The following is a 22873-nucleotide window of genomic DNA, read 5'->3' as shown; positions in this document are numbered from 1 at the left end:
TCTGTTGTCCGCGACCTGGACGTCGAGGGATTAGCAAGACCATTTCGAGGCCAAACAGGCCAACTAGCAAATTCTTCCTTTGGTTAGTGTTGCCCTTTTTTTCTTGGCCACGGAAAAGATTAAGAATTGAGAGTGCTGCGATGGGGGAAAACTTTAGCTAATTTTCCGGAAGTTTCCCCCAGGGGAAAAGTAAAAGAAAGCTCCACGAAAAGCAGTGCAAATGGTAGGAAATGAAAGCAATAACCGATACCAAACATCCAAATCGTCATCGGCGCGTTGAGTCGTGTGCTAAAAATATAATCCCTTTCCTAAAATCCGTACCCCGCGAATGGTGTGTAGTCGTAGTAGGTTTTTCTTTGCGCTTTCCCTCTTCCCCGGGCCGCTCCTTGGCGGCTGTAATATTCGGTCCGTGAAAGCCGTCTAATGTGTGGCATGGAGTGCATTTCTTTTCCCGGAGTTGTGTCTGTGTGTGCAACTGAAGCAAACTAAGTCAACCGCTGCTAAAGTTGGCGAAAATAGAGGCCAAAGAAAGTCATTCGAACAAAAAAAAATCGGGGCCAGTCGGCGAAATCGCGAATCTCCGGCAAAAAAGCAAAGAAAATCCGCATCGCGATTGGATTCTCAGTAGCGACACACCGTGGACCGCACCTCGCCGGCATTATTTGAAGTGGGAAAACGGCATTAGGCTGGTGGGAAAAGTGGTGTGCATTTTCCCCCACGTTCCGCGTTGCGTTTGTACTGCGGGTGGTGAACTGGTGGGAAAAACTGCGGGTGCAGTCAGTCGAACGCAACGTGTGACGCGTCTACCACGACGGAAACGTGCAATTAATCTTATGTGTGTGTGTTTACATTCTGTTTTTGTTCTCCACCAGTGCCGTCTTGGCTCACGTGTTATCAGTGTTCCGGGAGTGAAGTAGAAAAAAATAAAACAGAACCCTGAACAAACAACCACTATCGGCACAAGCTTAGCCGAACGGCTGTCTCCGACGGTGGTCAACCTTCCGCGAGGGCCCCAGACTCCGGCGGGACACAAAGGAAACGATATAGCTGCCATTCGGATGCGATGAGATGTTTTCTTCCGTCTAACCCTTCCCGATCGCAGTCAACATTGAACCAGATGCAGACAGAAGCAAACGATGCTGCTTTGATGTGAAGCAACCGAACGCCATCCACGAAAGGCGGAACAAAGCAACCCTTGATTTCCATTTTGTAAACAAACTGAAACGCAACATCCTCTACCATCTTTTGGTGACCGGCGCATTATAAATCGGAAAATAGTAATAATTTAACACACCAGTAAGACGCCGGGCTAAGGTTTCTTCCTTCCATCGAACGAATGAAACAGCTTTCTTCTGAGACCATCTCTCGAGGCCGTTTGTAAAGCGTACCCTGGATAATGCAAACGCCCCGAAGGTATGGTAATTCTTCGATGGAACGAGGGCAAGGAAGCATCCCGACCCTTTTTTCCTGCATGGGGCAACGATAGTAATGAAGCATTGGTGTAAGGAAGCGCTCTAAATTGCATCCTAAGTAAGAGTAAAAGCGCCTTCGAAAAGTGTAGCTTGCGTTCCGGCAGTCGAAGGGTACGCCACGATGGACTGGATCATCAACGACGAGCTGGGGCTTACGGTGGGCCACCTGGTCACGTGGTCGGCGGCCTCGTTCATGGTGGTTGGCGGTGTTCTGCCGTACATTCCCCAGTACCGGCAGATCAAGCAAACGCAGGACCCGGAGGGCTTCTCGCTGCTCGTCTGCCTTGCGCTCCTGCTGGCCAACTCGTTGCGGATACTGTTCTGGTAAGTCCGAGTCACACCCTCTAGCCCAAAGCGAAGGAAATGGTAGTGGAACACATTACCTAGCAGAATTTATTTCCAAAAACCAGGCGAACCAAGCCGACATAATGAACGCCAGACGGTGAAACGATTCCGTTTTTCTTTCTCCTCGGGTGCTGGAATGAACTTGAACTTTCCGCCCTTATCGTCTCGGAATGTTCGACCTTCTACCTCGCGGTTCGACCCTCAAAAGAGTCGTCCTTTTATCGTGATGCCGTGCATAACCCACCGTTCCCTATATTAAAATTTTAGGAAATATTCCTTTCCCATTTTTCCTTCCGACCCCCGTCGGGCTGGCCGGATATCCGGTGGGCAAGGTTCGGGCGAAAGGAAATCTAACATAACCACAACCCTGCAGTACCCGACCCCAGATCATATCGATAACCGGCGGGTTTCCATCGGTTTTCTAAGTCGTGCTCAAACATTCGTTACTTCTCCTCCGGTGCGTTTTACCGGCGACGCTTGGGCTTTACGTTTTATCACGATTTTGGGTCGCTAGCGCGCCTTGTCCACTGGCCGGAGTTTAGAGGGCTTTTTTGGGCCATGCGAAATGGACCGAAAGGGATGCCGCCCTTGGCGATGGCATTTGGCTGGATTGTTTATCGGTCGAGTTAATGGGCGAGTGGGCAGAATGTTATGGGCTATTTCTACAAGCATCACCCACAATGACCCTCGAAAAATACCGTAACATGAAGCGGTCGGGTTGGATTTGTATTTATTTCCAATGATAATAAATTTTGTCTATTGCAGAAAATCCCTTATGAACTTATTTATCTACATTGAACTGGGACACCCAATAAGTCTGCATTGGGCTTGGTGATGAATGTTTTTCCATATAATATCATCATTATTACTCATGACTAATAAATATTAGTCATGGCTTCTAGTTGAAGGATATTGATTGAAATCCAAAGGGTAAAGTCACCAACATCCACCATTGTCACGACGGAACGCGGAATGTTGCTAAATCATTAGCGAATGGACGCTGATAATCGCAGCCATTTACTCACACACTTCTGCCACACCCGAACCATATGCTGGAGGATAGCTAAATAGGCACTCGGAAGCGAATGCTCTACGACACCTTCGATGGCAGGTTCGTGATACGAAATTAGGGTTTGGCTGGCCGATAAGATAAGCGACGATGCGATCCCACGCTGTGCACGATACCATGACTGTTGGATCAGAAATTCCAAGCATGTCTTTCAACCACCGGCTCGACGCAAGGTGGCAGGACGGGAATGTTGGCGTTGTGAGCCTATGATAGACAAACAATTGGATGAGATACACGCTCCTCCCCGCTAGAGTCAGGTTTCGCAAGGGCTTCGACAGGGGAATACCAGTCGATGGGCCTAAGGTCTGAGGTTGGGAAGTGTTAGAATAGACGGAAGTAAACGCAATAGGCGCAATTGCGCGCTCATCGTCCCAGCTATTCCACGCAAATTGTGCCGGAGAGGCCTCCGTAAACGGGTAGCACCTTGGGGCGGACGCGAATATAAGATGCAAATATTACGAATGTTACTACTGCAGTGGCTGGCGCTCGTATGTGTTTCTGAATTTGCATACCGATAGTGGGTGGCCAGGGGGGAGGATAATACTCTGTTCCGATGCGCCAAAACCTAAAAGGATTTGGTCGATCATTGCGACGATGGATAGAAGATGAGAAATTTGGGAGAATCCATTGCTTTAATTTATCAACTAACTCTTAAGTAAAATATTAGCATTCTGACAAACACTTTTCTTAAGATATGAATGTATTCTGGTTGATTCTATTTAGTTCAAACTTTTTTTCGTTTGATAAAACTGTTTGGTTTGAATGACGAATAACTTAATCAAATGTTGTCCGTTGCAAACATTATAATTTGCCGGCTCGATAAAGTGATTCATTTTGTTTATATTAGTTTTAAATGGGAACTGTGTGCAAAAGTAACAACAAACGTCTATGGTCTGTTTCCGGCCCACGCGATTTAAAATATGTTCAGACAATCGATTCTACCTTTTTTATCGAAGGGAAAGCGGGAAACAACATGATGGTGTATTGGGGATCCGCGAGTCTGACCGTGAATATCAATCGTAACGAATCGATGGTGACCGACCGGAGCCGGGTTGGACATTGGGGACGTGACAAAATGTGCCACAATCGCGTCTACTGCCCCTCACCTTCCGCTCTGAAATCGTCAATAGTTCCGTCAAGAATAGAAAATTTGCATTCCACCGTGTTGTTTTTGGTGGACAGTTTAGTTTGTTATAAATTCGACAGGTAAACCGGAATGAAGCGAGAATGAAAGAAGAAAGGATCAGGTATTTATTCTTATTTCAAAACTATTTTCCTTTTCCTGCAGTTCACTCCCAAGGCGCCAAGAAAGTATCCATTTCAAGGTGCGATTTTCATTTTCACGTCTATCGATTTATTTTTCTTGTCTTGTCCCTACTGAAGGTAAAACTTTTCGCGAGAAATGTATTACGCCAGCGAAGCCAGGCAAAATGTTGGCCCTTTTCCCGGTCGGGTAGGTCGGGAAAAGGTGTCGGTTGTCGTCGTTCCGTTGACGACTCACCGTGAATCTCTTCACGGAACAAAACCGAAACCAACATTTAACGTCCGCGTTCGGTACCGGGGGAAAGGTGCCCTACTAATGACATTAGGTTCACTTTGAGTTCGAAAAGAAGTACCTTGAACTTAACCGGTGCTAAAGTCGTACGTTCAGGTAGCTACTCTTCCCGAAGGGATTCTGGGGCCTGCCGTTCGCCGTCCAAAAGGCTGTTTCTTTAGCCGTTACACACGCGGGGAACAAGGAAGTTCCAAGGATAGAAGGTGTAAATTGACCCTAACAGGTGTCAAGTGTGCCCGAAAGCGATCGCAAAAGTTTAGGCGCGGCTTGATAAACCTGCCGACAATTGAATGAATCAATAGAGACTCTTCTTGTTGTGCGTGCGGAAGATAAATAGCCACTGTTTGCTTGCAGAGTTATCAGCAGCAGAGATAAGGGAAGATTGATTGAAAGGTGCTGCTGTAAATATAGCAATTGACACATTTTTTTCTACAGACTTTTATTTTTCCTTGTTCCTTTGTGTGACGGCTGAAGGTGAAGATTTTCAGTAGGTTATGTCCACATGCAAGAGTTGGAGTTGGAAATAAAACTTCTTCGTTTAAAATTTGACTCGTTAGAGTCGACTTTCTCGAACGAAAAAAAAGGAATATTTTGTTTTGTAAAAAGTTTCAAGCGCTGTCTGAAAAGTTCGTCTTTCTCGCCTCACCTTGCACGGATTCATGGAACACCAATCGATACTCCCATATTGTCGGCTTTACTGCCATTTCTAGAGCATAATTTCATTTTGCCCTGTCCCTGTGCTGGCCTGTTAATTTGATAAGGAGCTCTATTTTCATCCCCCATTTACACTCGACCCGCACGTTATTTCTTGGTACGTCTCCGCTGGTCAAAGATTGAACCTTTTGCGCGAGTTGCTGCCCGGTCAAACCAGTTCCCATGAGCTCATCAGCCGGTCGAGTCGACAGTCAGCACCGGTTTTGCTCCTCCGGGTGCCGGGCGTCATCGCCACCGGTGATCCGACGGTTGGTTCCACTTCTTTTTTCTCCCTCCTTTGTTTGTCATGGCCAAAGTCAAGAACAGCAACACGCATTCGTGCGCTCTAACGTTGCAAAAGTTGTCTCGTCGAAGAAGTGGAACGGAGTGTAAGGCGAAAGGGAAATGGTAGAGGCTGGGTAAATGTTTATGGCAAATCGCATCATCGACCAGCTAACTTGGGACGGCACAAGTGTACATGGAAGCAAGCAACAGTTGGCGGGTAACGCGCGTCATTCGGTTGTCATAACGGACGATAAACGTGCAACATCGTCGGGTGATGAAGTTGGTCGAGAACGATACCAATAATTGGTTGGGATCTAGATAGAACTGTGAATTGCCTTTTGCTCTTGGGGACACGTGTCTCTGTTGAAGTCGTTTAGTTCGTTACGAAATACAGATTTTTCCTCTTCAACTCAAATTCAACAGACACTTCACTTCGCTGGCAATGACCCACATGGTGGGTGACAGGCAATCCCGAACTTGTCACTAAACTCATATATTATTACACTAATATAGTGGTAGGCTATTTTAAATGTACCAATTTATCCTTAGGAAAGCTTCGTCTATCTGTAATTTGTCTAAAACCAAGTCTCAGTATTTGTTTTACATCCAAATTTCATCAAAAATGATTGTACTAAAAAATGTTCTAAAAACGCTCGGCGTATTGGCACGTCGACGGCGAGTCACCCTAAAAGCGGCTGACAGCAACAATTTTCATCATCCATTTACACTAATATAGTACTGGACTTATGTAGTAGTTGGTTGTAATGTAGTAATTACCAAAACGTATCCTTTGGGAAGCCTAGCTCTTTCTTAGTTTTTAAAAACCGTTGGTTCAATCAAACAATTACCAAATTTTAACACAAAATATTTGTACTACAAAACTGTACTAAAACACCGTGGCAGTTAAAGTGTGAAAGGCAAACTAATTAAAATTAAAAAAAACCAACTGGGATATAATAAAATTCAAAACTAAATTTTACCACTTCTAGCAGAGGAAATTTTGTGATTCCCCCTTGTAACCCCCAATTATGGATAATTTTCCACACACAATCACGTTTGGGTACAGCAGCACAGAACAGAACAATACTCCCCCTAAATACGCCCACGTGCCCTTCATTTACACATCCATGGGGTGTGCTCCCCCTTTTTATTCCGAGTCTACCGAGCGTTGGTCCTCGAAGATTAACGTCATTAGCAAATTTGTGTATTTTTAATTCCGTTCTGAATTGAATTTCATCGCGCACGTGGGCGCCTGGCTGGGGAGTTTAAAAAACTCACTCACTCCAACCGGTCGGATGGAAAACATGGCCAATATTTATCGAAACACTGATGCCTACCATTCGATCTCCATTCCGTAATGGAAGGGTTGTCGAGCCGATTTGTCGCCGAGTTGATTTGAATTGAGTTAGCAAAATGAAACACAAAATGCATTACATATTTTGCCGGGGGCGGCGACAAGAGGACACACACATAGCGTGGTTGAGGTGTTGAACGGTGATGTTTTGCCATGCGAGTCAAACTACGTACGATTACACGCCGCGATGGTACTGATGGTAAATGCGGGGCGCTCGGTTCTGGTACATTGCAGTTGAACAGATGAACCAATTAGAAGCCGGCATCTTCCGGGATCACGCCAGATCGTGCCATTCGATACAGTACCCTGGGATGTGGATGGGTTGAGATTAGGGGAGGTGGAACGGGGAAACAACATAGTACACCACTTGGTAGTACACCGTCCCGGCCAATTACAGGTGACACGGGCTGACATTTTCAGCGGCGAATCGTGTTGCCCGGAATAGCGCACATGACCATGTCGTATGAAGTCCCAATCATTCGGTTCGCACAACATCTCATCAGGCGGGAAATGAAACGTTTGTTTCTGCCGTGGCAAAGCCCTTCATGCGAGACGAGTTAATTCCGAGTGGAAGCAGATGAGCACACTGTTCTTTGCGAGTGTTTCCTTTTTGTTTCTCTTATTCATTTGCAGTTTCTTATCGTCTATCCACGGCGAGATGATGATCTCGAGGAACATTGCATGTATATAAATAATTTTGTTTAGAGCCATCGTATCGCTAGCGGTGGCACCGGTTTTAGATAACCTCAACCCTTCCAGCAATCTAAACCACAAAGGAGGTGAAGTACGTCACCGGGTTGGATTACAGCTGATAAAATGTGTTGGTTCCCACACCGTCTCGCACCGGATAGGCGCTATAAATTGTTCAACACTGTCCCAACTCTGGGCAGGTTCCACAAACCCGACCCAGCTCCAGTAGCCCAAAGGCTACTCGGCAAGCCTGGAAAATGAAGTACACCAACCAGGCAGCACTGTACGGGGTGTTTAATTTCCTTCGCACTCAGCCAACTCTTGCCTGCGAGATATTCTGCTGCTTCTTTTGCGTTTGCGGACCACCCAGCACAGAGGGAGAACTCCGCTCGAGGACAACGGCTCAATTCTTCAACGTCTTCATTTGGGCGTTGGAGTGAATCAACTCGGTTGTATTGGGTTAAATTTTATTGCCGTTTGATATGATAATAGCCTCCACTCGCCATCTCCCCCATCGGATCGTGCATGTAGTTAATAGAGGCGAAGATCGACCCCATGGTCCGCGGGATGCTTGTGCCGTTTGTGGTAGCGAAATTCTGCGAATGTCTAATGAAATTTCGACTCACAATCGAATTTGCATCGTTGGCGTTTGATTAATCTAATCGACTAAACTGTCTCGTGTCGGCGAATGACATTTGATCACTTGTGCCATTTTTCAATAGTTTCATTGATAGGGTGCAATAAAAATCCAATCTGCTTTATTTGGCTGTAGATAGATCGATTTATTAATGGCAGAGAGTACTCCTTCAATAAGAATACAATCTCCCGTTATTTCCACATGGTGATTATTTAGTACCTAAAATCGTTAGATATAAATTTTCAGTTCTTTTTTGAAACCCCATTTTGTGGTGGAAATTATTGGTATTTTAAGAACACTTACTGGAGAAACCATATAAATATTGAGACTATTCTAATCTTAACTCAACAGAAGAAGATCGAAAAGAAACCAACACAACCGATACCTAACTAAACCTAGACATTCAATGAAGCATTCAAAGATGTTCCTACTTTATTTTGGGTTTTTGTTGGTGCTCCTGAAGTGTGGGATTTAAAGCGCCCGACAACCTGTTGCATGTTCCATATGCAAATATGAATGGTGGGTGCGGTTATTCCCATTCTCCTAAAAGACGTGCGACAGACGCACTTTTGGCAGCATCAGCTGGAGTGTGGTTTTGTACCGAAAAATCGATAATGTATGCTGACAACTTGCATGCCCATGGATGGTCGGAGGTCAAACCACCGGATTGTGCCTTCACTGCAATATCTGGATGCAGTTTTATTTGGAATGTCTTACGCCACTTCCTCCTTTGCCACTCACGACGGTGCCAACTCCATATACGCGGCTGTTGCGTTCTCGTGACCCTGGATCTTATTGTTGTTTCCTGCATCCTCTATTGTGATCTTCTTTATATCCGCATGTATGTGAGTGTATGTGTGAGTACGTGTGTGTCTGGTACGACATTGACCGCGAATCAACAGCCTATCGGTGCGTGCAGTTTTGTACGGTTTGTTGTACCGCGCTTTGACAGCTCTCGGGAATCCAACACACGATTATTGCTTGTTATTTTTATTTCGCTGTCGAATCGGCGCTCCACTCGGTACGATCCTCTTCCTACTGGCCCCTTGTCGCTCCAGACACCATTGGATGGATGGTGGAATTTACTTAAGCTCACGATAATCCTACCACCATTCTCCAGAGCAAACACCACCCCGTCCGAGGCCGCCTGGCGTGGGTAGCTCGAATTAAATCATAAAAAAGTAACACAACATGAACAAGAGTAATTCAGCTCAATTGGATAACAGGGACTGCCCGGTGCTTAGGAACCGTAGAGTGTGGATGCGGAGACGTGAAAGACCACGCTGCCAGTACCGCGCACGGACTTAGGAGTCGGGCCTCGAACAACACGAGACGACGGGTTGGTTGGACCCCGAGATTTGACGTGGGAAGTGAGACACGAAACGTTCAATGAAGTTTTTCAGTTTCCAAGCCAAGTCGTCCTTGAGGACTAAAATTGGTAGACTTGCAACGACGACGCTATAACTGCGAGCGAGAAGTTGAGGGAAATTTAAATGGGCGTTCCACTTTCAGTTCGCTTCTTCTGGCCTCGCTCGAACGGAAAACTTAAAACGGGCGTTTATCGGCTCATCCTCCAAATCCCTCGAACACACTCGATTGTGCGAACTAACGGGCGGAGATAGCGTTATCTGCATCCTCAGTAGCTTGGTTAGTTAGTTTTTCGTGCGTCATTATCGCAAAATGGACTCTGGTCTGGACAGCCCGATAGACGAGATGTTTCCATTCTGTTCTTCCGGGTCCGAATGGTTATATGGGGTTTTGAGAAAATGCGGGTTCCGGTTGGTTTGAAACAGAAACCGCCCAAGAATTGTCTTCGGTCGTTGTAATTCCGACAAGGCCACCTTGTCACTCAGGGGGTTATCTATCGTCGAGGCGGTGCAAGGACCCTGGCTGCCCTGAGTTGCTGATTTGCTCAAGTCATCATGATTTATTATTGATTGTTTACTCAACCGCGCGCTTCGGTGTTTGTTGGGCCGAAGGCGCAAGAATCGGTGTCACTGATAAGCATTACAAACCAACGCAGCTGGAATCTGGCGTACGGTAAATGTGGACGTTTTTTGTTTCGCTCTCGGTTCGACTGGAGTACCATTTCACGGACGAAACGTCATGGGGAGATTAATGTGATTTATTAATCTCAACTGGGTTTACATTTGGACCGTTCCGTCCGGGGATCAAGACGGTTTCAATCTTTCTCTCAGTCCTCCCTGGGGCAGGTGTCGTGTCGTACTCCTTTAAGCATCATCTTAGAGCGCATGTAGTCAACAACAAACATGAGATTGGGGAAGGACGAAGAAAATGTTTCTACTTACACTCGCTTTTTCAAGCGATTGAATATAAGGTCTTGCCTGGGAGGTTACTGTGAGCCTTTATTTGATTATTTTTGGCGATATACTTTCAAGATTGACGGCTAGAAACATATTTTGGCGTTGGCTTGAGGCACGAGAAATGGAAGTCACATCCACGAGATTTCTTTTATAAAGTATGCATGAACCGATGAATCGTTCTCCTTGTAGCGAAATTACATTGTACCTTCTACAATTGTATTACTTACTGCGAAACTGATGCTGTTCTTTCTACCAGCTGTTTCGTTTTAAGATAACCATTGAGTGTTAGTACTGGTATGTCGTTGGGTACCAAAATAGGAAAGACTGTTCTAGCCGTGAAAGAAAAGTGGACAAAAAAGTTATGCATTCCACCGACGACCGAACCAGCAGGACATGCAGGACACGGACCATGTACACTTGGCATGATGTGTCGAAAATGCATCTCGAAATCTTCGTCCCCTTTGGCCCGTCCCTGTTGACAAACCGAAGCTCCGAGGGGCAGCTCACGGTGGCCGAGGGGTCAGAGGTCGGAATGGTCGAATTTCCCGTGTGGGAAATGTTTGTAGAACGCTCCGCCCTCGCGAATGAACCTGTCCACGTCGCAGATGTTGGAAAATCGATATAAATAACTATCGTTGCTGCTGCTGCTGCTGCTAAAGAACGGTCCACACGAAAAAAGGCCGCTCGCTCCGGTCACACTTGAGCTGCGGTTTCATTTTATTTTGTGGAAAACGCCACGGCCCCGAAGTGACGCAGGTTAGGGTGGATTTGTGTCACCTTTCCGTGCCCCATGGCCCCCGGTTTTGGCGCCCAGCTGAGGAGCAAAGAATCTGCAAAGTTAAGCCGTACGAAACGCTGCATAAGCAATGGGAAGCAATACCGTCCTGCAAAATGTATGGTGTATTTTCGGTATTTGACATTCACCCTTTCGCCGTGGCCTCATCCACTGTACTCTACTTTTTGACCCGGTCGAAGGTTTTAGCGCATTTTGAATCCCTTTTTGCTAGGCTTATCCCTTGGTTGGTTTAAAAATAGACCTACCTACCAAAACCACCGTCGGTAGCGATCAACTTCTGAACGGTTCTACTGGCGCATGTTGGTTCACTTAACCTCTCGACAAACCAATCGTCAGGTTGAAAGCAATTAAATGTATGCAAATTGAAACACTTACTTCACCTGCCAAATTAGGAAGTGTGACAGTTGGAATCTATTTCGAGCGTTTCACCTCCCGGTTCGGTAATATCGAACGAGGAATGGCTTGTTTGTTGTCCATTGTCAAATGAAAACTTTTCCCTCTCGTGTGTGTTTATGTGTGTTTTAGTTGCTCCTTTTCCCAACATCCCCTTTGTGGGGCTGCCTTTTGGAACACTGAGAAGAAGATAACATAAATATTGTATTGCTGTCTTGTCAGTTCCGTGCCAACTTTTACCGCCTGTGGGTAAACATCTCCAAGTAAGTTCAGTGCTCAAGCGTTTTTGTATATTTTATTTCCATTTCATAATGAATGTTTTGACCGGAGTGGTTGAGTTTCCCAACGCTGGGAAAGTTTTCGTAGGTTTAGAAAATGAGGTAAATTGAAAATAAAATTGTGTTATCTGCTAAATCAATAGAAAATGAGGTAAATTGAAAATAGAATTGTGTTATCTGCAAAATCAATAAAGGCGCTCTCCAAATCATATTATTATTCGCAACTAATTTGCCGAAGAAAGTAAATATTGTAAAAAGGTGACCCATAGTGCTCACGCTCACGGAGGTACATCACCGTAGTGCGATAATTAGAAATAATAATGTGCTTCCATCATCCACCATTTCCTTCCTTTGTGCAACCAATTATCGATGGCTATTAAAAACTCACACTAATTGTATTTTTATCTCATCCACCGTTTGCCTCCTCGCAGGTTTTTCAGCCGCTTCGAGCTTCCGCTGCTGGTGCAGAGTGTGGTGATGAACCTCACCATGTTCCTGATGATACACCTGTGCGTGAACGTGCGCCGGAACAACGCGATCATGCGTATGCGGGAGCGAGTCTTTTCAGGTCAGTAGTGCATCACTAATCGCTGGTGCATTGCCTCCACACGAGCTTGTGTGTGTGTGTGCGTGTGCGCGCACGTCTATGACCTGCAAATATGCCGACAGATGCCGACAGAAGGAGCAGTGCACTTTGCGGCCACCTTTCCCCCCAAACGCAAACACAGCAATCCCACCCCATGTGCTTTTCCTCACCAAACTGGCCCCCGCCTGGTGCATAGGATTCGTTTTCCCTCCCCTCGTTGGGGAAGGTTAGTTTTCGCTTCCAGAAGGCGTCGGCCGCGACGTAACGCTTACAAATATCCGCGCGCACCGAAGCACCACAATCCTATCTGCGGTTACTACAACCCTCTGATCCCCGATGAATCAGAGGGGTGGGGATGCTTCCGGGACGCTAAACCCTTTGGGCAGACCGCCCGACCAACAGACAGCGCAGTGTCCCGTACCCTGAAGCGTTTTCTTCTTCTATATGTGTTTCTATGGCGCTTTGTAAATAGAGATTTCATATGAAATTTGCTGCAATACCAAATGGGGGGGGAAGGACAGTTCCACCAGCCATCCTGGTCTCGGCAATTCCATCTAGCTTCGTTGCTGTAACCTTTCGTTCGAAGAGATTTTTTATTGCTTTCCGGCTGACTATGGTGTTTCTTTACTTGGAGTTTTTGCTTGGCTACCGTTTTATTTCGTTTGAAGGAAAAAAGTATTTTATTTCAAATAATCCATGGTTTTTTTGTAGATCAAATTTTGTCTGCTTGATTTTTAAATCGCGTTTTATATACTGCTCCTTCTTGGATTGGTTGCTTTTAAATTTGTGCTCCACAGTAGTTGCATAATAGTTCGTCACTCCTGACAAAGATGTGTAGGAATTCGTGTCAATCGATCGAACAGGGCTCTAGCTTTCAGCTTTTCAACAGCTGGTGTATGCTGCATACCATGCACCTTCTTGCGGGCTCCAGCGCTATAATAGAGTTTCGTTGCAGAAAGATTTCTTTTTCCCTCCTGTCCTTGAATAGTCCAAGGAAAACGGGAAGTGTTCTTTTGTTCAAAATATGCAACGGAAGGCAAAATAGGATCAATTTCTGTTCTTTTTGTTTCTCGTTTCAAGAAGGTTATAAGACAGATTCATTCACCGTGTACGAAACTCCTTGTAAAAGCAGCAGCTGCCTAAGTGGCGATCAACAAACAATCGGTACTTGAGGCAGAGAAAGGAATGCTGGATCAAGTTGCAGTTCTGCAGTGCCCTCGAGGCGCTTAATCCTCTGTCAGCAATCAGCTGTGCCTTGCCCGGATGCTCTTATCTGTCCGAGATCTATTTCGCTTCCCCGCCATCCGATTTCCTTGGTCCGCTTGACGTTGTTATCGTTGGCTGCAAAACTTCACTTGCTTTTCCTCGAGCCTTCCCCCGGAGTCCCCTTGTAGTTGATGCTTTCGACCTAGAGCAAAGGAAAAGTCAAATCCGTCACAAACTCGGACTTTTGTGTGATACTGTTTTTATTCTTAAATATTCTATAAAATTCACTCATACCGGACATCGACGACAGGCACGGATGTGTTCGTCTCCGAGAGCTACGCAAAGAGTGGCGAGGGAGCGCTGGCAGGAGGCGGTGGAGGTGCTGGTGGTGGTGTGGTCAATATTCACCGTGCTTCAGGGGCCAGCTTTGCCAGCCACCACTCAGTCACCGGCGGTGGTGCGGTCACCACGACGACCACGGCAACGGTTACGGCCAACCCGAACAACACGACCACCATCGGCATCGGATCGACGCTGGTAACACCGTCGTCGGACGGTTCCGCCGGGCAGCCGGGATCGCTGCGGAAGTCCCGATCGCGCCACTACATCCTCGGTACGTCCGGGACGAAAGGCCGCGCCACTCGTGCCCTCTTCCATTGTGTGTTGTGTGTTGTGTGGTGTGTTCCCTCCATACGCCATTTTCTTGTACATATCATCTTCATCTACATCACAAGCTGTTACCATGGAGGGCGTCGGGCGGGAGGACACACTCTCTTCATATAATGTCATCCGTTCATACTCGCACGTGCTCATGTATGGTATTACTTTCATTAACCCTCTCCAAGTGATGACCCTTCATCATGCGGTGGTTTGCCCATGAAAGGGAGAATTTGCCGAGCGAAACAAAATTAATGATGTTTGTTTTGGAGCCTCCGGTTGAAAAGAGTTCCAACGTCGTCTTTGTACTAATTCGCAGTTGAAGGGGGGGAAAAACTACGTCCCTGTTTGCGTCACCGTTTGCCAGCAAAGTTTTTTCCACCAACCATCTCGTACAGAGCGTTTCCCGTCATTCATTTGGGAGCTCAATCCTCCCGGTACGTTCAGGTCTTGGTCCTTCAGGGAGATGAGAAACCGCAAGCGGCGAAAAAAAAAGCAAATTTGCTGACAAAGTAGGATTGTCAAGCGCTGAACGTTTCCTGCAATTTTCATCCACACGCTTTTCCGCCCTTGAGTTGAAGGACCGTTAGCTCCTCAGGGTGGATGGAGCTTTCACCACTCCACAACCCACCCCCTTCTCCTTGGGGAAATCCAATCGATCGGTCTTTACAAGATTTCCAATCAGTCCTGCACCCCGTCCTCGTTTGTTGTTGAACTTTGGCGGAATATATCCATCGACCATCTCTCGAGGACGTTAAGGGGGAGAAACACCGGTATTGTGGCCGAAAGTGCCAATAGAGAAAAGCCTTGTTCCGTTTCTGGTTTCTTTCACTAATTGAAGTGATTTTTCCGGCCGGCACACACTTCTTCCCCGTTACTGTTTTTTTTACCTTCTTTCTTCCCGATGGGACCTTCAAAATACTATTATTGTTCGTGTCGGTGGATGTGAATGGTCCTTTTTATGTGACCTTCCTCGTGTCCTCCGGTCAAGGTAACGAACTCCGCTGTTACCTCCAGCACCAGCGAGGATTGCGCGTGTCGGGAGTTAATTCTGATTTTTCACGGCTAGCATTTGTGGTTCGGCTGATGTTACGTTGTTACTATCAAATGCCGGTGCTTCAAATGCTTCAAACATGGTGGAATAAAAGTTGGACCAAGACTGCGTGTAAAATAAACTTTTCAAATGAAATTCCTTTAAGAAACCTCAAGCTTTTTGTGGCTCAGACGGAATCATAAAGAAAATCATAACAAAGATAAACCAACCGTTTGTAATTGCGCCCTCCCGCTATGGTGCGAATGGACTAGTGATGGGAAATGGGAGCTGAAACGAACTCGATCTGGATTTGGTTCAAAATCCAGGGTCCTCCGCACTCGGATTCATGATTGCGATCCAACGTTCGAATTAAATTCCCTTGGTAATTCAGATTCTGTTTCCTTGCACTACAAATTAAGAATTCTGTTTCAGACAAAGTGGATCAACAGACGAGGTGGGTTCATCCCAAACAAATATTATATTTGTGTATTCAGTGTCGATTTTTGTTATTTTCAACAGTGAGCAACATGCTGTATATATCGTGTTCAGTTACTTTGTGCCCAAATAATGCGTAGACTGTGGAAAAGACACGATTACCTCGTGGTATTTTACATAATTTTCCATAAAGCCTTTGGATGACCCATCACCCATCGGTGGAAACAAACTAACAGAAGCACTGGATTACCTCGCGATGGCCATCAAATTAGGTGATACCGCGTCCTCAGTAAAGTTTACAGTAACAGTAACTTGCTAATACATCGGTGTTGTGCGCTTTTAGTGGTAAACAAAACTAAGATCGTTTCAATTTCAATATGGCTGCCACGACGAGGCTTTTGAGCTCATGTCTCTTAGGATCCACCTAGGATTCAGATCCTTTGGGAGCTTGATCTGTCTTGTTTGACACCCCCGGGTATGAGATTCCAGGGGATCTGGGTTTGTGTTTTACGATTGGTAACTGTCACAGCAATGTTTCAAATCGGATTAGCTGGATCCACCCCATATGGGAGCTGGATTGATTCTCAGCTCCGATCGGGTTTTCACATCACTATATCGGACAGAACAAGGAACTCCAACGAACTGTTGGCTGACGTCGTCACAGAGGTACGCACTTTTGCCCTAAAAATATGCCATTCTAAACATAGTCTCAGAAACGCTCCGAAACGAGCACCAGTAACGCAACAGAACCGGCAAACGGTCACGTCATGTTATCGCCAGACGGTAACGGCAGCCCCGAGAGCCAGCCGGAATGCATTAAGCACCCGGCACCACTTGCGGTTGATTAATTTTCCTTCCCCCGTGTCTTAACAGGGCTCCTACTTGCGGAGTGGCGAAAATAAGCCACATCGAGCGTCTTTAGGGAAGAATTTACCCGGCGGGAATTACTTAATTACTCTCCATCCATTTCTAAGTGGTAGCGCTCGCAAACTTTTACGTTTCCTCAAGGGACCCAAGGGAGGGGGATATACCCCGAATGATGGAGTGGCATCACACGGTGCACGGTGGAAACATTTTCCAGTCGGCATTTTGAAGGTCACGGTGAACTTTCGTTCGATGGCGTTCCGGGTCCCCCTTTTCCTGGAATTGATGGTTATATTATATTCCACACGTGCCCTTTAATGGGTAAACGTCTTTGCAAATTGTTAAACTTGCACATGATAATCCTTTCGACTATCCGGGCGCTGTCCTTCCTGGTGACGATGAAGTTGCCAACGGAAATGTGAACATCGGATGTGCGGAGTGCAACTTTGCAAGCTTCAGTTCCTCCCGGTCACGGCTAGAAAGGCCATTCGGAGTAGAGAAGGTGGTGTGTCCGATGGATCTATTTCACATTTGAACGATTTTCTCCTTCCCGTTCCACATTTTTCAGTGACCGCAAATATTCGTACACCTCGCCTCGCATTTTGCGGCCGAGTGCTTCCGGTGACATTCAACGTGCGAACGTGTCCTCTTGCTTTTCGCTCTCCGGCGGGCGAAGGATTTTCCTCGGTTCGGTGTGTCCTCGGGCGTACCGTTCAATCCTTTGCCTGTCCGCCCGTACCAACATAAATATCAAAGAGTTATGTTCAACGGCTTGGGCCCGTTTTCGCCGACGGCGAAAGCTTTTTGTTTCCGCTTCTTTCGTGACAGCACTTGGGGTTAGCATAATCAGCTCAGCTGGTTTCGTGTTTTGCTGCTAAGCCTTTCTTGGTTGGTTCCCCCCGACGACGTAGACACTCCTTGGGAAAGCTCCTTTTTGCCTACGACTTTAGGGGGAACAGGGTTAAGACGGGGGAGAGTATTGTTCGTTGATTGGATGAATTTACGATCCGGAAACAACGGTTCCCTCACGGCAATCGTTGAGTGTTTTCTTTGCTACAAAACTTGCTTGCTAATCCCATGTATTACTTTTAAAAATAAGCTTTGTGTACAGTGATAGCAACAGCTTTTTCTCTACTTGTACCTGGAAAACTGTTTGTTTAATGTCTACCTTTTTTGGCAAATGTTCTCATTTGTATTTTCAAAGCGATTTGCGATGAATTTTAACCTTTGACGACAAAAACTTAATTTTGATGTAGGAAAAGACGAAGCAAGATGCATGCAATTCAAAAATATACAAAATAATGGAACATGCTCAAACATATTCGATATGGCATTGATCAATATAAAAAAAAATCTAGAATTTACAAATGTATTTTGCATAAAATCCCAGAAATGTTAAATTTTTCATATTTCATATTAACATTTATGATGAACAATTCTTTGTATAAACAAAATGAAATAAATTATAGGAACATTTCTTCGTATTTCCGTTTTAGAAGCATAGATAAAATATAAAAACTTCTTAAAAAGCGTTATAATGTTTATTATTATCAATTTTCATTAAAAAAATCTATCCCACAATTTTCAATGACCAATGAAAATGAGTAATACTGAAAATTTAAGTGAACATTCAACATTAATTGAATTTGAATTTAAAATTTGTTTTGAAATTTTGTGGCAATAGCTGTACTCAAACAATTTGAGAAAAAAAATATTCTCTTGAACATTCTTGCAAAGATTGAGTTCAATCAATCGCTTTCAATAATTTTGTTTGTGTGCTTTCAACTGTGTATTTCTTTGAGGTTGGGCTTCGCAACAAACGATTAGGGTAAATATTTTCTCATTCAATGAAGCACGTGATAAAGCATGGCATGTCTCATGCAAGCGACGGAACTTTGCCTTCCCAAGGCGGGCGGTGGGCAAAACACAGCACCGAAAAACGAAAAACCCCGTACACAAACCAGCCGGAGTGTAACCAACCCGGAACAATATGTCCCGGAGTAACGGAACGGATGTGACCTTAAAAACCGATCAAACCAAAGTTCCTCGTCAAACGCAAAGGAGCACACCCAACACCCGTCCCCTCCTCCTCCTCCTCGGTCGCTGTCAAAACGGGGGCGGATGTTTTTTCTTGGCCTTGAGCTTCGACTTTGAAGCTCCTGCCGGAAATGTTGGGGCCCAGTTCTCGGGCGTTGGGAAAACAGCAATTTCCATGACGATGCAACGTCAGCTGACACCATTCCAGTGACAGGGAGGGGGTGGCGCTCTAACAAGGCTCATCTCCCGTCTCGGACCGAACGTGCGTGCACGTGATGTGGGTGGGTGCGTCGAAATAAATCATGTTTTTACAGCCTTGCTAATCCTCGCGTAAAACTCGCACACCGGCTCCTTTATGAAGGACGAAGGCTAAACGTTGTTATTTTTTGTATTTTCGGTGAAAGCCCCCAAGGAACCACCGATCCTTACCCTTGAACGGGCCTTTTAGATTGTTGCTGTTGGTGTTTCTTTTTTTTTTTTTTATTGCCAACCACGTCAATCAGAACCAATCGAGGCTTCGCTGCCTAAAAGGGGGAAAAGGATAACCCCACGGGAGCAGTGAGGATGATGGTGATGGCTTTCCGTGGCGTACCGTACCGCAGCGATGTTTTGCTGATGGGCTTTATTGAATTGATTTGGCTTTTAGCGGAGCTTTGGTTGATTTTCCTTCTGCACTTCTGTTTACACAACCCGACGGTGCGCCGGGGGACCAGCTTTTCGGCGGCCATCATCAATCAAAGTTCGCTTAATGATGTCACCACCATCAGGAATGGCTCAGCCTGTGTGTATGTGTGTGCGTTTGTGTGTTGAAATCACGAATATCCCCACTTTTAATGAACGTACCCAGTGGAACCGGGCTAATAGATAACGATGGCGGAAAAGGTGCGTCCACGTGGTGGTCCCTTTAATGCTTTCCAATGCTGCCAGAACGGACAACACGCTTTGACAGCTTGACAGAATTAATAGCTTTCGATGTGGGTTGGGCACACTGGAGGCCGAACAAGAAAATCCAAAATACATACACTCACGGCACCCATCAAGGAAAGCCAATCTTCTCTGACCCATCCTTTCGGAGCGCAGCGGTCGTTATCAGCGCCGAACGAAGGATACCGGCGCTCCTTCCTCGATGGGGACTTCATAAAAATGTAATTTGTCTTTCGCCGCTATCGCCAATCCGCTGTGGAAACGAATGATCGCCGAGTTTTCCCTTCCTTGCGCCAACATGGATATTGCAATTTATCGTGCGCATTATCATAATGGGACGCTGGTGTCAAGTTTGCGTGCGAGAAGGATCGTCTTCGGAAGGGTAAAACATAGGAAGGGTTATAAGAAAAATATTTCTTAGATTTTATTAATCTTTCGACGAGATTCGTAGATGTTAATCTCTTATTCATTTCAGTATCAACCGAATTCAGTTTCACAACCTCCAAACAACAATTCATATATACGTCAAATGTTAATTTTTAAATTGCGATAAATACAAGAAATTCCTGTAAATCTTTGAAGATTTGCGAATCAAGGATTCAAGGATTTACAATCGTTCCTTCTGTGTACAGATCTTTCTGAATCTGAATCTCAATTACCCAACGCATCACTTTGCACAATTAAACATTTTCAAAATCGATCAATAATATACTATTCAAACTGACCTTGGCCATCACTTGTTCGGAAGAAGATGCGCTCGTGCCACTGACAATTCCGACCGCCCGACCCTTCCTGTCCCTTTGCGTTGCTGTTACTGTCGGTAGTGTGAATGCGTCCTCCCGCGAATCTGACGGAGCACGTGCCGAGCCTTAAATTGGCGAGAATGGTCGTGCGCACCGCCACCCCATCGTGAGCATGCAATTATGGGCGCGAAAACCATCACCAAAGAGGAGGGAGGAAGAAAGGGGGAGTAGGAGTTGGGGACAAGCTACTGCATTTGCTGCCCCTTTTCGTGCATAAATGCAATTCCGGCTTTTCTCGCACAGCGTGTGTCTTACCGATCGATGCTCCTTCCCCCCGGATCGACGTGAGGGACGCGGAGGGGAGAAACATAAATATAATAAAACCAAATCGCGCACACTGCTCTGGGAGTGGTGATAGCTTCCGTTTGCTCGTCCTTCTATTCCGTCCCCCAACACAACAGGGGCAACGACAAAATGTGTAAGTAATGGCCAGGGTTTGGAGGCCACACCTGGATTCCAAACGAAACGGAACGGAGACGGAGGTTAAGGAGAAGGGGGTGGACTAGGTGCAATCGGTACCGAAACGTGCCGACCACGGTCGCATGTCCAAGGAAACGGCTCTTGTCATGTAGAAAAATAATCCCATTTGGTGTGGAAAACGGCCACTTCCTTTGGCGAGTGTGTGTGTGTTTTTTTTTGTCTCGTTTTTCGCTTCACTATTACTCAATAGGAGGTTCATCGCAACCGGCGTTCGTTCGTGTTCTGTCCGTGGTCGTCTTCATTTGCTTTGTTTTTCTCTCTGTTGGTATGTAATATGTCCCTTGTTGAGGCCAGATTTAGCCCCCGTCGTGTCATCTTCATCAAAAGGGATCACCGGCAAAGGAATGTTTGTTCGTTCGCTCGCTCGTTCGTTCGTTTGCATGTTTGGCTTCATCTCTGCCCATCATCAACTGCCGCAGCGATGGCATTTTGGAGTTGTGCGTGTCTTATAGCATGTGCTGTTTTTGTTTTGTTCACATCGGCCTCCTCGTTGGATATCTCGTTCTTCGCTTCGCCGTTCATTTGTGCCACCCATTCCATGCCACCCGCTAACCACCAATCCATCAACATAAATAATATCCATCTCAATGTCCCGTGTATAATCCCGGGGTTGGGAAAACACACGTGCAAGCCCAGGAACCAACTAGGTCTTGCGTTTGTTTGAAGAGCTGGCACGATAAATTTAATAATATTAATTGTGTTTCTGTTGTTCACTTTTTTTTCTCTCATTCTACCAACCACTTGCACAAACGTCCAACGCAAATGAAAAACGAAATGCTCATTCGTTGCTCACTCAAAATAAAAAAAAAATCTCCCGCACACACACACACACAAACACCTGTAGATTTCGATTCAAGGTACTTCTGGCAGTGGACGGATTTCCAGTCGTACGTCGACTTTATGCTGGTGGTGTGGGCCGTCGGGGCCGCCATCACGTATCTGATGCTTTCCGTTACCTGGTTCATGGAGTCGATCGGCTTCCTGGCCGTCTTTACCGAAGCAATGCTAGGTAGGTGCCGTCCGGAGATGGACTCGTTCGTTGGTAATATCCGCTTTTCTAATGGTTTTAATTTTTCAATCTCGCTCTCTCTTTCTCTCTCGTAGGCCTTCCACAGTTTGTAAGGAACTACAAGAATAAGTCCACCCACGGGATGAGCATCTGCATGGTGATCATGTGGACCGCTGGTGATATGTTTAAGACTGGTTACTTCGTTTTAAGGAACGCACCGACACAGTTCTGGATCTGCGGTACGCTGCAGGTAAGGTGGCCGTGTCAGAAGGCTCGAACCAACAGGCAACTAATCATCATGTTCTCATTTTTAGGTCAGCTTAGATCTCGCAATTCTCCTGCAGGTCTACATCTATCGTAAGAATCCAGCGCCCCGCAACGCGCACCGTGGCGATTAGCAGTTTGCCCCCCAAAATATGGCAACTATTCAAGGCAACAATAACAACAGCAATAGCAACAAGAACAGTATCCACTTGCATCGAAATCATTCGCCGAATGGGTGTCCGATCCTTTCCTCGCCCGACTCGCACGATACGGCACCGATCCTTCCGGGGCGGCGCGACATCGGGGTGGGCTGCAATCGGTTGCTTGGATTGGCCCCGCTTGCAGCGGCCTGCTCTTCGTCGGCCGCTTCCTCCTTCTACAGCAGTATGCTCGGTGCGGCGGAATGTTCGGTTTCGCTGCGATCGCGCACCGATCGCAACTCGCTCACGCCGGGTCGAGCGGCGGTTCAAGCGGCGGGCGGAAGAAACGGTCGCTTGGGCACCGGCTCCAAGTTCCATCACTCCAAGTCGCACTCGATCTCCTCGTCACCGCGTGAAACGACTCCCGTCCGGCACTCAGCGGTCATAGGTGTGCGCGGTGGATCAGAGAAGTTTAGCGATCGGCAGAAGACGGCCTCGTTGCCGCTTCCCAAGCGTCGCCAGCTGAGCTTGAGTGCGACCGAAT

At 46.2% G+C, this 22873-nt stretch overlaps 1 protein-coding gene across 2 annotated transcripts; it reads left to right on the top strand.

Moving 5' to 3' along the window:
• Window positions 1–1363: 1363 nt before the first annotated feature.
• On the top strand, window positions 1364–22466 carry LOC131262822 (solute carrier family 66 member 2). 2 transcript variants are annotated; one of them, XM_058264903.1, is made up of 6 exons: window positions 1364–1796; window positions 12323–12459; window positions 13994–14296; window positions 21761–21925; window positions 22021–22175; window positions 22240–22466. In XM_058264903.1, exons 1-6 carry the CDS (start codon window positions 1594–1596, stop codon window positions 22321–22323), a joined length of 1047 nt encoding a protein of 348 aa, XP_058120886.1. In that variant the 5' UTR covers window positions 1364–1593; the 3' UTR covers window positions 22324–22466. The 2 variants fall into 2 exon arrangements, with proteins under 2 accessions (XP_058120886.1, XP_058120887.1); XM_058264904.1 differs by lacking the exon at window positions 13994–14296.
• The last annotated feature ends 407 nt before the right edge of the window (window positions 22467–22873 follow it).

Source organism: Anopheles coustani, chromosome 2 (genome assembly GCF_943734705.1).
Source record: "Anopheles coustani chromosome 2, idAnoCousDA_361_x.2, whole genome shotgun sequence".
Taxonomy (NCBI): domain Eukaryota; kingdom Metazoa; phylum Arthropoda; class Insecta; order Diptera; family Culicidae; genus Anopheles; species Anopheles coustani.
The sequence above is the reverse complement of the archived record's forward strand: the minus strand, read 5'-3'. Positions and strand labels throughout refer to the sequence as shown.

Bases quoted from the DNA above. Each gene is read 5' to 3' on its own strand.
- LOC131262822 (XM_058264903.1), top strand. From the start codon at position 1,594: ATGGACTGGATCATCAACGACGAGCTGGGGCTTACGGTGGGCCACCTG. The intron at 12,460-13,993 runs GTCAGTAGTGCA...CATCGACGACAG, and splicing joins GCGGGAGCGAGTCTTTTCAG to GCACGGATGTGTTCGTCTCC. The intron at 14,297-21,760 runs GTACGTCCGGGA...AAACACCTGTAG, and splicing joins ATCGCGCCACTACATCCTCG to ATTTCGATTCAAGGTACTTC.